The sequence below is a fragment of the Diadema setosum genome, chromosome 8 (assembly GCF_964275005.1).
Source record: "Diadema setosum chromosome 8, eeDiaSeto1, whole genome shotgun sequence".
Taxonomy (NCBI): Eukaryota; Metazoa; Echinodermata; class Echinoidea; order Diadematoida; family Diadematidae; genus Diadema; species Diadema setosum.
This window is the reverse complement of record NC_092692.1, coordinates 13,864,632-13,879,491: the sequence shown is the minus strand read 5'-3', so window position 1 is coordinate 13,879,491 and position 14,860 is coordinate 13,864,632. Positions and strand designations below refer to the sequence as shown.

The following is a 14,860-nucleotide window of genomic DNA, read 5'->3' as shown; positions in this document are numbered from 1 at the left end:
TCATCACCCATGTATTCTATTGGCCATCGTCCAAACTTTCTACTGATTATTCAGCAGAGGAAAGTGCTGTACATACTATAGCTACATTGTATCAGCGACCTGTGTACAGACTCTTTGTTCTGTATGCATCTTTCAACCATGTTTCAACAGTCATTTAGCCTTCGCTGATGGTAACCCACTAAAACCCCTAGGCTGATGGACATGTATGTGACCCTGCACCACAAAACACACAAAAAGTCGCTGGACATGGATTTTTAGTTAAGAACCGATTCTGAAAGAGCCGACTCTAAGCTTTAAAATGATGTATAACTCAATTGAAATGGATTTCCCTAACCTATATAGATATTGGAAAGAAAGCACACACTCTGGAAAAGTTTGAACTGAGAAAAGAGGCTGTGAAGTACAGGGTCTATTCAAGTGCCTAATCTTAACTATAAAAGCTGTGCTACCCATGCCATGAATGGGACAAAAAACTTGATGTAAGCCATTGTAGCAACAACAATGAAGGGATTATTAGATTAAGCTGAAATTAAGCATGCTTGATTAACATATTCTGTTCATAATAGATGTTAACTTTCAAAGCAGTAGCATCATCTTTCCAAAAGTTATTAGAGTTGAAAGTAAAGAGTGTGTAAAGGATTTTCAAGAAATTAAAAGGGGCCTCTAAGAAAAACCTGATAACACTACTTTTAATACCCAAAAAGGGGTTGTAAAAAAAGTGCTGAAACCCACTTTCTCATTCAATTTATGATCCCAAACTTAGGGATAATGTAGAAGAAGAAAAGCTCTTTCAGAAAATATGGAAAACTCAAAACTGACTAGGTTGACCTGTTTCACCTTTCTTGAGTCCTCACATAAAATCAAGGGGTGCGACTTTTTGTTTGTTTTTTGATGCACAGTCACATATGCCTGGCTTGTGTGATGTACACTGTACACCCTGACTGCACTATGGTCTTTTTAAGCACCAGTGTTACCAATTGCCAGAGCTGATCTTTTTTTTTTTCTTTTTTTTTTAAATTCTAATTAAGTCGAGCTTTCATCAGCAGTTGACCCAAATACAAACATGTACAACTGTACGAGTGGGATATGCACATAAAATCAGTGGCTACCAGTTTGGCATGGTACACCTACTTGTACTGTAGACTTGTTCTATATTTGATGTACAATTTTGTAGGCCCTATGATATGGTCTAAGCATTTGAGAGAGAAGGTTATTGCAAAGTAATGAGACAGAAAGCTTTTAGGTGATTAAAACCATAGTGCAGTCTTGGTAAGCCAGAATATGAAACGAGTTTTGCTTTCTATTCTTTGACTGTGCCAAGGGTGTAATCATATTTCATTGTCATGCATTGTTTAAGCGTCATGCAGACATTTTTACAAGAGAGGCTGTCACAAAAAGAATGCACAGTTATTATTTGGAAAGATTCCCCAAATGCAAACTGTAATGTATACACTACAATAACATACACTTGTAAACAATTGCTCTATTATAGAATACACAAAATATGTACAGCTGTATGTGCCTGTTATAGTATGATAATTGTGTATCTAAGCATGACTGTTTATTTGTAATATGTTTGTATAAATAATGTAAAGGTGGGGTGGTACATTATACATGTATGTAAATGTTCGATTACCAGTATATTTTTAAAACAATAGTATTTTTCCAATTTTCAGATATTTGCATCTTATTAAATTGGGGTGCACTACACACTCAAAATGAAGAGGAATAGGATCATGCTTACCGTGGTACTCAGAATCACAAGGGTATAAAATGTTCACTGTCACCACTTTTACAACCAGACAGTCCCTGACATCAGAAATGAATAAACTGTGTTGTGCATATTAATTCTTCTCCAGATTCCCACAGATTCGGTTCCAGGAGAGGACTACAAGCTCACCATAGTAGGCTCCGGTGGTCTGACCATCAACGAGACCAAACGCATCTTCTTCGACGTGGAACACTTCTCCATCTTTGTGCAGAGTGACAAGGCTATTTACAAGCCAGGGCAGACAGGTTTGTTGAGGTCACTCGTGATTTAAAGGGATGGTATAGTTGTGGTTGAGACGGGATTTCAGGTTTCCAACTTTTCTTTGTGAGATACTGAGAAACCTCTTAAAAAATATGAAAAAGCATGATCTATATAAGTCTAAGAGGAATTCAAAGTTTATTTCATGAAAATAGGTTTTCAAATGGCCGAGATATCCAAACAAAGTGATACCAATAAAAGGTGGGACCACCTTTTATTAGGATCATTTTCTTTTGCTTTGTTTTTAATATCTCAGCTATTCCAAAAACTATGAATTCCTATTCAAATGGTATGTTCTTTAACATTTCATACAGTGGTTTCTAAGTATCTCAGAAAAAAGTTAAAAGCTGAATCCTTATCTCAACCAATACAATACCATCTTTTAAAGGTATGTGGATACAGGATTCAAGAGGGCACTGTTTGATAGTGTGATGATAGCTGCCATCTTCATTACGAAATTCGATGGTATGAAGCGAGTTACTCTCGGTCAAAGTAGATCGGGTGCACGTCACGAGACTGACACCCATGAGTCATACAGCCCATGAGTTCGATGTTGTATCTGTCGAAATCATGGGCTTTTTTTACCTAGTGTCGATCTCATGGGCTTTATTTGCCTAGTGTCAAACTCATGGGCTGTAGGACTTGTGAGCTGTATGATTCACGGGTGTCGGTCTTGTGGAATGACCCCAAGTAGATCATTGCTGCATGTACATAATGTATGCAAGCTTTCGTCTAGTGTACCTAGCAAGCAAACTTTATTTGATGTCGTAGGCAAAACCAGCCAGCAACACCGTCAAAGAGAGGAACTGAAATTGAAGTTATTTCAACCATTTTTGACACACTCACAAAATTCAAATATTCATCTTTCAGACATTTGGAACATGGCAGATGTGTAAGTGTGGGTTCATGCAATGGTGCCCTTTTGAGCCCTAGGTCCATGCACCTTTATGGGGGACTCCACCCCATGCTCAAGTTAACTTTAAAATCTATGAGTACCGTGAGACTATCAAAATTAAAAAAAAAAAAATGTAAACATTGGTGAGAAATGGATTGTTGCATAAGGTTGGGGAAACAATCAAACAAAATGAATAACGCACAAAACACTGAAAATTTTTTTTCCATGTGATTCCTTTGACTTTCTCAGAATTTTTATGATGCCTTTTGTGGCCAGGGGATTATACTCTTGACACAATGAACGTGAAAAAATTGCTGTGTCACAATGAGAAATCAAATGTTGGGATTAAGTTTATCAGCTGGGTCATCATTTTTACAAAATTGGAAGCCAAACTTTTTTCTTTTTTTTTTTTTTGGGGGGGGGGGGAATAACCTAGATAAAACATGCATCCCCATCCTTCGCTGTGATGCTAAGGGATGGTGTAGTTTTGGCTGAAAAGGGGATTCAGGTTTTAATTTTTTGAGAAGATTAGAAACCACTTGCACACCTTGCAGGCTTTGATGACATCAACTGTCCTAACTTGGGCCAGTCAGGTTGTTTACCTGACTGCATTCATTCTTGCACAATGCAGTGAAAGAGAATTAATTGTTTAACCCCAACCCCCCCCCCCCCCGGACCTACCAGCTCAAAATGCCATATTGATATTTTACAAACAAGTTTCTGCTGGTGATGACAGTGTTAATACTTTGCAGGAGACAAAGCGCCTAATAATATGATGATTCCGTATCTCTCCATAGTTTTTGACACCAGTCATATATTTTTGTTATGATGTATATGCTGTGGTAAATATTTCAGATGACCCTTGGTATTAAAGTTTGAGCTTGCTCTGGTTGCTTTTCAGTGCGATTCCGCGTGATGGCCATCTACCCCAACCTTCGACCCTACATTGGGCCCTTCAGCGTCTCCGTCCTGGTAAGAAGGAGATTTTTAATCTCAGTCTTTTCATTCTATTCAACCCTGTTTGTTTAAGCAAGAATTTTTGCTGCAAAGGTTATCACCTTGTTATCATTAACTTTGCATCTCTGAATTTCACTGTGATCATCTCACATCGAGAAAGATTAAATAAAGCTGGTTAGATTTGATAAAGTTCTGCAAAAGCAGTGAGAAATCTGCAAAATGTTGCAAATGTGAGAGAGAAACGGGCACTGTAATCTTCTTAGATGTGTAGCCAAGTTGAGATTCTGATAAGTTAGCAATCCAGTAGCTTTGTGAAATTCTTAAAGTGACACAAACAATTGTGCCAACATCACAAGGCTCAAATGAAAAGTTGAAATCGTGAGTATATATGATACAGCACCAGGTAATAGTAATTTGTGGGCCCTGATTGGAAACCAAATTTGTAGCCTGTTTTAGAATTATGACCTTGTGTAACATGCAGACAACCTTCTAAGTGCACCAACCCTTCTGTAAGAGTGCATGTGGTAGTACAATGTGTAAATGTCCTCTGTTGGAGCTTTGGCCTTGTTCGTGGAAAACTGCCAGTTGAGACGCACCAGATTACACGGCTTAGATTATTGTTTGTAGGATCATTGTGGCCGACTTAATCCTGTGCGTGCACGGAAGAGAAAAAAAAAAAGAGTATTAAAATCATTAAAATGGTATTAAGTGCCGGTTCAGCGATCAAGAGAAATCAGTTGCAGTATACCACAGTACTCGCATGCACATCACTTTTCTCTGCTCTGAAACTGCTGAGTAATGCTTGATAACATTGATATTAATCCTTCAATGTCAATGCTTAATGTCTGCCACATTTTCTCTCACTTTTTCTAGTTCTCCCTCTCCCTCTCTCCCTCTCTCTCTCTCTCTCTCTCTCTCTCCACTTCAACCATCTGTCTGTCTCCCTCTCTCTCTGCATTTCTATTATGCTGATTATCAACATGTGCATTGGTGCATGCCTGCGACATATCCATTGTGTCACAGTTAGCAAAGAGAAAAAAGAAAAAGGTCTGTTGTAAATTGTATTTCAAGTGGTATCAAACTAAAGATCTAAAAAGGGAAATTTCCATTATTTGCTTCCACTGTTCAATCAATCATTTTTTTTTCCCTGTAATTGCCAGGAAAGTCTCTATATTTCCAGACATATGTTCACTGTGTTCATTATGCCTCTGTGAGTTCATTCTCGTGTGCATGGTATTTCAGCATAGAAACATAGCAGAGGCTAAACTTCTGACCCATTGCGTGTGAGAACTTGCTGGCCATGAGAGTGGAGTGAGGGTCATTGGACTGCCTATTACAAACTGTCTTGAACTCAAAATGGGAAGGTGTTACCTCTTTGTCACCTTTTCCACCCCCTCCTCAGAATTGTACAATCTGTATTCTTTTTTTCTTTTCTTTTTTGAACGGTGGGACTTCTTGTTAAAATGGATCACACCTTTTCCCACCCACACTTTGATATCAAAGATATATATGTCATTGTCTTCAGGTTCCTGGCAGGATCTGGTATGAAGTTGTTTTTTTTTTTCTTTTTTCGTCTACAGTAGGGAACAAATTAATAATACATCAACCTGGACAGAGTCTTAGAGGCAGTGTTTACAAGTTTACAGTTTTCACTGATAATACATTTTGTATATGAACTTCGCAAAACAGTTTCAGTACCATTTTGTAACCAAGGGGGTAGTAGGCAAGCTCACCCCCTACCTCCTTGCTCTTACCAAGTGTGACATGAATCATGGGAGTTGGTATCAAGTAGGCCCGTACAGCTGTAATAGTTCATCCTGTAATACAATTACACTGTAAATGTAACTCATCTTGACTTAAAATTGGTATGGTAGAGTGAGAAACGTGATATTTCTGTCACGCCCCCTTGTCTGTAGAATGCATAATGCATGTTGTAGTCACCACAGTTTAATTTGTTTCATCCAGTTTGGAATGCTAACGAATGAGAAACTTGCCCCTGTCCATTATCCCTCCTTGATTTGCAAATGGATCTTTTTTTTTTCTCATCCAAATGTGAAAAAAAAACTTGTAAAATTAAACGAAAACCATCAGAAATAAAGAAGAGAATACAGTCTCATTGAAAAATAAACAGCTAAAATGTCTTGCCATTCAGCTCTTGGTCAGAATTTGCCATCTGCCAAGTCAATATACGGTTGATTTTGCTCTAAATTTAAAGGGATGGTATAGTTTTGGTTGAGATGTGGGATTCAGGTTTCCAACTTTTTGTGATATGGTGTGAAACCTGTTCGGAAATATGAAAGAGCATACAATTCTAAGAGGAATTCCAAATTTCTTTGATGAAATTTGGTTTTTGAAATGGCTGGGTTATCCAAAATCAAAGAGGTCCTTGTAGGAGGTGGGACTCACCTTTTATTAGGACCACTTTGTTTGTGGCATGAAACTTTAATGAATTGCCCCTGGCATTTGATGCACTGCATAGAAAAAAAAAAACAACAACAAACAAACAAACAAACGAACAAACCAAAGCAAAACTTCAAATACACTTTGCTTTCACGGATCTTGGCTCCTCGCAAAATTAACAAAAGTTTCATGTCCATAAAAATGTTGTGGTTTTACAGTACAATATTTGAGTTGATTCATGTCATGTCATTGTTTGGTTTTTTCTTTGGTGGGCAGGATGCCAACAATAACGTCATCCAGCAGTGGTTGGACCGCAACCCCAACAGCAATGGTATTATCTCTGAGGAGATGGTGATGTCAGACTTTCCTGTCCTTGGCGACTGGACCATCAAGGCAGAGGCAGAGGTGAGAAGATTGGAGGGGTGGGGGGACATATTCATGTACATGTATTTACTTTGACTCTCTCAGAGTACTTCTCTAGTTTGTATTTACTTTGACTGGCTCTGTATGAAGGGTTACATTTAGGTATGTCGCCTAGGCCATATTGGACCAGTCTGAGACAATTGCAGTTAACTGTAATAGCGACTGTAATGATCCCAACTACTGTGATTCCAAGGGGCTGGACCATACCTGTGGCAAAAGTAAAAGAGATGGCAAACACTTGTTAGTGATTGGCTGGAACCGCAGGGGAACATTAATGTGTATTGCCTGATCAAGGGCAATATTATTGCAAATGCTGATGCCTGATGCAATATTACTGTCCAAGTGTTACAATGATACATTCTTACTTCATCAATGACCATTTTGCTGTGGAAATCATGAATATCATCAATAGGGAACAAGAATACTGTATCTCCCATGACCCTAAAATCAATACAGACTAAATGCAAAAATTAGGTTTTGAGCTTTTCACATTTTGCTTAAATTCAATTCAAGATTCAATGCAAGAATCAAAATTCTTTATTGTCATGTAAGGTACAGAAATTTGCCTTCCTCTGGTAGATAAAAAAAAAGAGAGAAGAGAGAATTCAAATATCATACTGACAACAACATTGTAGAAATAAGTAGATGATGGTGGTCACATACATACATTAATTTTTATAGATACCAAAATATACCTTTATATATATATGAACCATCTGTATAGAATATGCTGACTGAATATCCCATTGAACTTGAATTCAGTACATGTATTTCATTTCCAAAATTTCGAATTATCAAGTTCAATGCTAAATATGTCAAAAATGTTTGTTCCATGGTAACACTCACTGATTAATCAGTCTTCGCTGATACTCTGAGAGACTTCACAGTAAATATTTCTTAGCCGAAGGTGGTTACTCCCCTTTGTACATGAAACTCAGCTACACTGTGAAGGGACATTGATGATAGTAGTGGCGAATTTCCATAATTGGTAATCAGTGGAGATAATGAAATAATTACGGTTTGCTTGCTCTCAATGTCTGGTATGTCTTCTTCATTTTCAGGGTCAAATGTACGAGTATACCTTCTCCATCGAAGAATACAGTAAGTCTTGTTCTCGAGTCAAACTAACCAATGCCAAAATACTTGTACAAGCTAATTCTTCCTTTTGTGCTGGAATGTTTCGTGATTATTGGCCAGAATTCAGAAAGGCAGTTTAAGTCAAGTCTGTGGATCTTTGTAGTTTGACTGCATAAATGCAAGGGACATCATGTGTGCTAAGAGACCTCCAGTAATGAGTGCATGCTGTTTAAACACATGCGTGTGAAAGGCACTAAGAACTGTATACTCCATATATTTCGTGAGTCTAAATTTTCGCGAATCAGGAATTCCCGACAGTTTCGCGAGTGTTAAATTCCCGATCATGGAGTCCTGTACTGAACAGAGAAATGTACATGCGATCAGAGTCAATATTTTCGTGTGTCTTTAATTTCGTGAATAGCGCCCGACTCGCGAAATTCGAGAAAATAAAAACCTCGAGAAATATTCGGCATATACAGTATATGCCTATCTCTCAGATGTGTAAGTTTACAGACTAAATTTAAACCACAGATTCGATATCATCTACCGTTGTGAATTCTGGCTGTAGTTCATGTTTTGAAAAAGAAAGGACCTTAAAAGCCAAGGGTAAAGCATGAGGACTATTTACAATAATGTAATCTATAATGCTCCTTGCTGTAAATCCTTTTTAACATTATTCACGAAAACTGTGATACAGGTAACCATCTTTTGTACATCCTCTTTTGTTCTTTTATTTTGTGTTTTACATTGCTATTTTGACCTCATTGGTCTTTCGATGCAATTTGATCTTGTCCAGTTCTGCCAAAGTTTGAGGTGACAGTTAATCTACCTGCAGCCATCAACAGTTCCTTTTTGTCAGTTCCTGTCAGCGTCTCTGCAGTGTAAGTCACATAGTTTTTTCTCCAAAATCGTGTACATGTATGATGATGATTGGGATGCTGTATTCCATGGTAACATACATACACATGTGTGCATCATTGCTCTTACGTGGGTGTAGCCTATTTTAAACACACTAATTGTAGCCAGTGGCAATGACCCTGTATATATATTTGCTTCATTTGATGCCTTTTGTTTATCTACCAGTTTTTTTATGTATTTATTTTTTTGTTGGGGGGGGGGTGGCAAAAAGTTTTTGTCTAAGAAGTGGCAGAGACATAGTTATTTCCTGAAACATGCAATTCCACACCTTTGCTCAAGGAGGATATCATATAAAAGAGATAGAATGAAATTGGACAAAGGAATGTAGAGGATATGTCAAACTCCACACATTGCTACGGTGTAATGGAGAAGGAGTAGTGTCATTCACCTCACAGTTTGCCTACTGACTCGCACATTGGTCTTTCTACTTCTTCGGCATGAAACCAACAAAAATATGCTTTTGCGTACCCTTCTTATCAGATCATTGTAGTCTTGTATTAAGGCTTTTCAACAGTTTTTCTTTTTTTTTTGGGGGGGGGGGGGGGGCAGGGAAATGCAGTTGCTAAATTATATGCCCAAAACATGATTTGATATTATTTAAGTGTGCACACCACTTGATATGTTGTGAAGTCTTGACATCAGTACCGCTTAATTTCAAGTTACACAACATGTGGTTGCCACTGAATGTCTATTGTCGATCTCTGTGATGGTGAAAACATGTGAAATGTCAGAATCATGAAACTTTTAAGTACAGTAAAAGCTGTCTTTTTTTTTTTTTTTTTTGAGGGGTTAATTTTAGCAAATTTTATGAATCACTGTTGGCCCGTGAATTTAACAACAATTGAAAATACATGTATAACCTCCTGATCGTGATTGCATTGAATTCATTGGCACACCAATAATGCACTTATGTACGATAGCCTTGATGTCAAATTGGGAAAACAACATTTCACAAAAAATGTCTAGGACCTCCTCATTAGCAAAAATATCTGTATGTGAAAATAACAGCTCTTACAGTATGTCTTCATGTGCAACTGGGTTCAAGACGGGCTTCTTTCCAAAAAGTAGCTTCATTCCAATTCTGTCGTTGTTTCAATGCGTCTTCATGCATGCATGCTTTATGTCAGCAGTAGCAGCTGCATTGATTGGTTCAAGACAGGCTTCATTTCTGTTTGTTTGAGAGTTTTCATTCTCTTTTGTCTCTGTCCTCAGGTACACCTATGGGAAGCCAGTCAAAGGGACGTTATCACTGAGTATGAAACTACAGTGGCAAGAGGAAACCATCACCTTTACATCCACGGTGAGTGATGTTCTGCCATCAAACTGACAAAGCCGTATTCAAACTTTAACTCTTTACAATGTAAACTCCCTGTTTACCATGTAAATGAGCTATTACAAGACAGTGGTGGATCCATAGTGGGTTGTTCCGGGCGCGCGCCTACCCTTAATTTTTTGTAATAACGAAAGAAATAAAAAGGAAAAAATGAAATCATCTTTGGTGTCCCCCACCCCCCCGTCCCCCTTTATATACGGAATTCCTGGAGCCGCCCCCTGCAAGACCATGCTATGAGCTGTGGGATGCAGGAGCCGACCAAACTTGATGGTACAGCGTCCTTTGGTCTTTTAGCATTAATAACTACTTTTGCAAATATGCAACGTGGCAGCTCAGCGGAGCTGCAATTTCCCCAGGTGCAAAAGTGCGTATGATGTCAAAAACAATATATTTCCCTGAGCTGCGTCAGGAATTCTCATATGATGCTGTTTTGGCCGACTACCGTTGTAGATTCGAGAGGATATGGCATTTTGGGGACTGCAGAATTTCAAAATTTTCAAGCTCGCTCGCATTGAATCATTATGCCATTCTCCTAACGTTGCTGCCAGTAATTGCCAGCAGTTGCGCCCGATGCGCCCCCCATTAATTTCCAAAGCGAAAGATATAGTTACAAACGCCAGTTTTGGGACTGTAGAATGTCAAAATTTTCAAGCTCCATTGAATGGTTATGCCATTCTCCTAATGTTGTTGCCAGTAATTGCCAGCAGTTGCGCCCGATGCGCCCCCATTAATTTCCAAAGCGAAAGATATAGCTACAAACGCCAGTTTTGGGACTGTTAAGATGTCAAAATTTTCAAGCTCGCTCGCTTCACTCGCTCGCATTGAATGGTTATGCCATTCTCTTATTGTTGCCGCCAGTAATTGCCAGCAGTTGCGCCCGATGCCCCCCCCCCTTAATTTCCAAAGCGAAAGATATAGCTACACTGTACAAACGGCAGTTTTTGGACTGTAAAATGTCAAAATTTTCAAGCTCTCTCGCTCCGCTCGCTCGCATTTTATTGTTATGCTGCAATTCTCCTGATGTTGCTGACAGTATATAATTTGTCGTTTCACACCGTCATTCCATAATCCATGTAAGGAAAACTTACAATGTTGCTCAATGACTGCGTTGTTGAATGTATCACATTCCGTAATGTATTGTAGTCCCATTATTGCGCACGCACACACGCACAAGCATACACACCGTCAAAATTACTTTTCCACAAGGTGCCCACCCCCAATGTTTCGACCCACCATACGCCACTTTACGTATATATATATATATATATATATATATATATATATATACATAAATATATATATATATATATATATATATATATATATATATATATATATAAAATATATATTATATAGATATAGATATATATATATTATATAGATATAGATATATATATATTATATAGATGTGTGTGTGTGTGTGTGTATGTGTATATTGTGTAACATATGTATAGTCTATCGTGAGCCCCCTCCAATATTTGCCCCCCCAATCCAAAACTGCTTCCGGCGCGCCTGACAGCAATGGCAGCCACACTTGGGTGATAGAAGCACTAGGGGTATCTTCATGTTATGGTGTTGTCAGAGGTCATGTGATGATGTCAAAGGTCATTTGAGGTCATATATTAAAGAGTATGTGCAAGACTCTCTTTTCTATGTTAAAGTTTACCTGCAAGACTCTCTTTTGACAAATAACTTCACATAAGTTGCTTGGATTACAACCTAACTTGGGTCATAGATGCACTGGGGGTAACTTCATGTTATGGTGCCGTTTGAGGTCACAGGATAAGGTCAAAGGTCATTTGAGGTCATACGTTAAAGTTTACTTGCAAGACTCTCTTATCACATGTAACTCAACACATGTTGCTACAATGGCAATCAAACTTGGGTGATGGATGCACTGGGGGTACCTTCATGTTATAGTGCTGTAATAGGTCACATGATAAGGTCAAAGGTCATTTGAGGTCATACGTTAAAGTTTACTTGCAAGACTCTCTTATCACACGTAACTCAGCACATGTTGCTACAATGGCAATCAAACTTGGGTGATGGTAGATGTCTCTTGGGAAATTGAAGGTAACCACAAGGTCAAAGGTTACAGACAGGGGTCAACAAACTTTTAGGGCCCAATGTTATGTTTTTAGGGCGCATTTTGATTGTGGCTCATAACTTTTGATCCCTATGTCCGTTTGTGACCAAACTTGGATGGAAGATGTCCTTTGGGGAGGTGAAGGTCGTCACAAGGTCAAAGGTCACAGACAGGGGTCAACAAACTTTTAGGGCCCAATGTTATGTTTTTAGGGCGCATTTTGATTGTGGCTCATAACTTTTGATCCCTATGTCCGTTTGTGACCAAACTTGGAAGGTAGATGTCCCTTGGGGAGTTAAAGGTCATCAAAAGGTCAAAGGTCACAGAAAGGGGTCAACAAATTTTTAGGGCCCAATGTTAAGTTTTTATGGCGCGTTTCGATTATGGCTCATTACTTTTGATCCCTTTGTCCGTTTGTGACCAAATATGGATGGTAAATATCCCTTAGGGTGTTGAAGGTCACCACAAGGTCAAAGGTCATAAGCAGGTCAATTAACTTCTGGGAGTTATAAAAAATATTAATTCCTTGTATGCGAATGGGCGAGACACAATTTGGCGATTGCCTTGTCTTTTGATGTGTGTGCATTGCATTCAAGAAAATCACATTTAAAGTCAGTTTAAGATTTTGGAGACATGTCAGGCCTTCTGATAGCGCTGAGTAGATGTTTGGTTGGAAATGTCGTCCAGCAATAATAAGGTTATGACTGAAGGTTGTTGGGATTATTTCCCCTAGTACAGACTTGGTGTCTTCACATCACCCAGCTTTGATGGAAATCTGAGCAGTCATAACACTGTCGCCAAATTTGATACTCCATGAGCCGTGTCATCCACTCAAGATCTAGGGCTTCCCATTTTCATGCTAGATGAATATATCTGCGCATACACTTGGTATTCTGTCCGGAAAGAATCTCAGTAATATCCCGTATTAATTCCCTTCTAGACTGGCTGCATCAAAAGTGCTATTTAGATTTTGTAATTGTAATAATGCCTATGATAATGAGGGACCTTTGACTAGTTTGCCCACACTCTGTCCATTTTGTGTCTAGATCGATGGGAACAAAGTGATCAGCTTTCCCCGCTCTGATGTCCTCTCACTGACATATGATGGGAATTTAGGCTCGTACAGCCAGCTGATGTTCACGGCCAATGTCACGGAGACCCTGACAGGGATAACCCAGACGAATTCAGCGGACGTCACATACTACCAGTACCCCGTCAAAGTGGAGTTTACGGGGTCCATCACCAGAGCGAACTACAGACCTGGATTGCCATTTCACGTTCACGTGAGTAGTATTTGATAGATGTGACCTAGAAGCTCACTTTTCAATAGAAGAAAACTGTGTGTACTGTGTGTGTGTGTGTGTGAGTGCATGTTCTGTGCATTTTTTTCCCCTAGGATGTTGCTAGTCTAGTACTTGATATCAACAAAGTTTCTGTGTTTTTATCTTCATTTTAGAATAGTCTGCAGTGTTGCCTATTGCTGTAATCAAGCAGCATTGCATGCAGAAAAATAATGTAAGTGGTAGCTGATCGGGTTTTCAGTGGAGCTGTACACGCTGTATCCTGAATGGAAGATAGAAATCATGTCAAAAGGCTGATGTTGTAAAGGTACATTTAGGTATCATTTTAGTGCTGTTCTACTGTAGTCAATGTCTAGTGTGTAAATGTCAAGTGGACTTATCAAGGATGTAATCTTACACATGACATCGTAGCTACCAACTCTTCACCATGTTTTGTATTTATCAATTTATGCTCGCTTTAGGTTGTTTTTGTCAAACTTCGTCGAGTGAATCCATTTTGTGAAATGAGTTTGTCATATTAAAGCATTGTCTGTTCCCACTGATGCCATCCTATTTGCTTTCCTTGTCCCATCTCTCCTTTAATGTTGTCGTGGAGACAGCTGGTTGTGAGTCATCACGGGGGAAGTCCCCTCACCGCGGAGGAGAAGAATGCTGGCTTGCAGCTGAGAGTATGCCCTGGTTGGTGTGGCTCTTCACAGAGACCGCTTCTAGTGCAGAATTTTCCCATAGCAAGTCAGACGGGCGTTGTGGAGACTTTCCTTTCCACCGAAGGCTGGAGCAGCTCGTTAAATATTGAGGTGAAGAAAACGCTCTCGTTCTCTGTCTTGTTCTTCTCTCCATCATTTTCCTTTCCCTTTATTATCACTTTGTTCTCTTTCTTTTCTCATCCATTTCCTCTGTCCGTGTAATTAATGGCAGTAAATGGAAAATATGCATTTGAATTTGAATCGGACGTATAAAGTTCAAGTTGTTAGTGTGTCAGCAATCACCAAGACTATCAATAAATTGATTAAAAATTTGGATTTGAATTGGAGATTTGAGGTTGAAGCTGCTAATATTTTCTCAATAAGTAGCCCTAAGTTCAAACAACAAATATTTTTGGATTTGCATATTTGGATTTGGATTTGAATCGGACATACAAACGTGAAGTTGTTGGTGTGTCAGTTATCAGTAGCGCTATGAACTAGAATCCACATATTTGAAATTGAATTGGATGTATAAAGTTGGAGTTGTTGGTGTGTCAGTAATCAGCAGCACTATGGATATTATCATATGCTGGAAGCCACCTATTTGAATATGAGTTTTATAAGATTTGAATTTGACATGTTAAAGTTGAATTTTCCAATGTGACAGTAATCAGTAGCATTTTAATTGGAAACCATGCATTTGAATTTGAATTTGGACATGAATTAGAGATGTGAAGTTGAAGTTGCTGGTGTGG

General features: G+C 38.8%; 1 protein-coding gene across 1 annotated transcript in view; it reads left to right on the top strand.

The window, feature by feature from the left end:
• The window catches only part of LOC140232326 (CD109 antigen-like), a 73,303-nt gene that overhangs the window by 20,699 nt on the left and 37,744 nt on the right, over nucleotides 1-14,860 (top strand). The window contains exons 4-11 of the mRNA XM_072312455.1: nucleotides 1,860-2,016; nucleotides 3,826-3,896; nucleotides 6,558-6,686; nucleotides 7,766-7,805; nucleotides 8,578-8,662; nucleotides 9,912-9,999; nucleotides 13,165-13,401; nucleotides 14,019-14,216. Of these exons, the coding sequence (XP_072168556.1) occupies nucleotides 1,860-2,016; nucleotides 3,826-3,896; nucleotides 6,558-6,686; nucleotides 7,766-7,805; nucleotides 8,578-8,662; nucleotides 9,912-9,999; nucleotides 13,165-13,401; nucleotides 14,019-14,216 (1,005 nt within the window). The remainder of the gene's footprint in view (nucleotides 1-1,859; nucleotides 2,017-3,825; nucleotides 3,897-6,557; nucleotides 6,687-7,765; nucleotides 7,806-8,577; nucleotides 8,663-9,911; nucleotides 10,000-13,164; nucleotides 13,402-14,018; nucleotides 14,217-14,860) is intronic.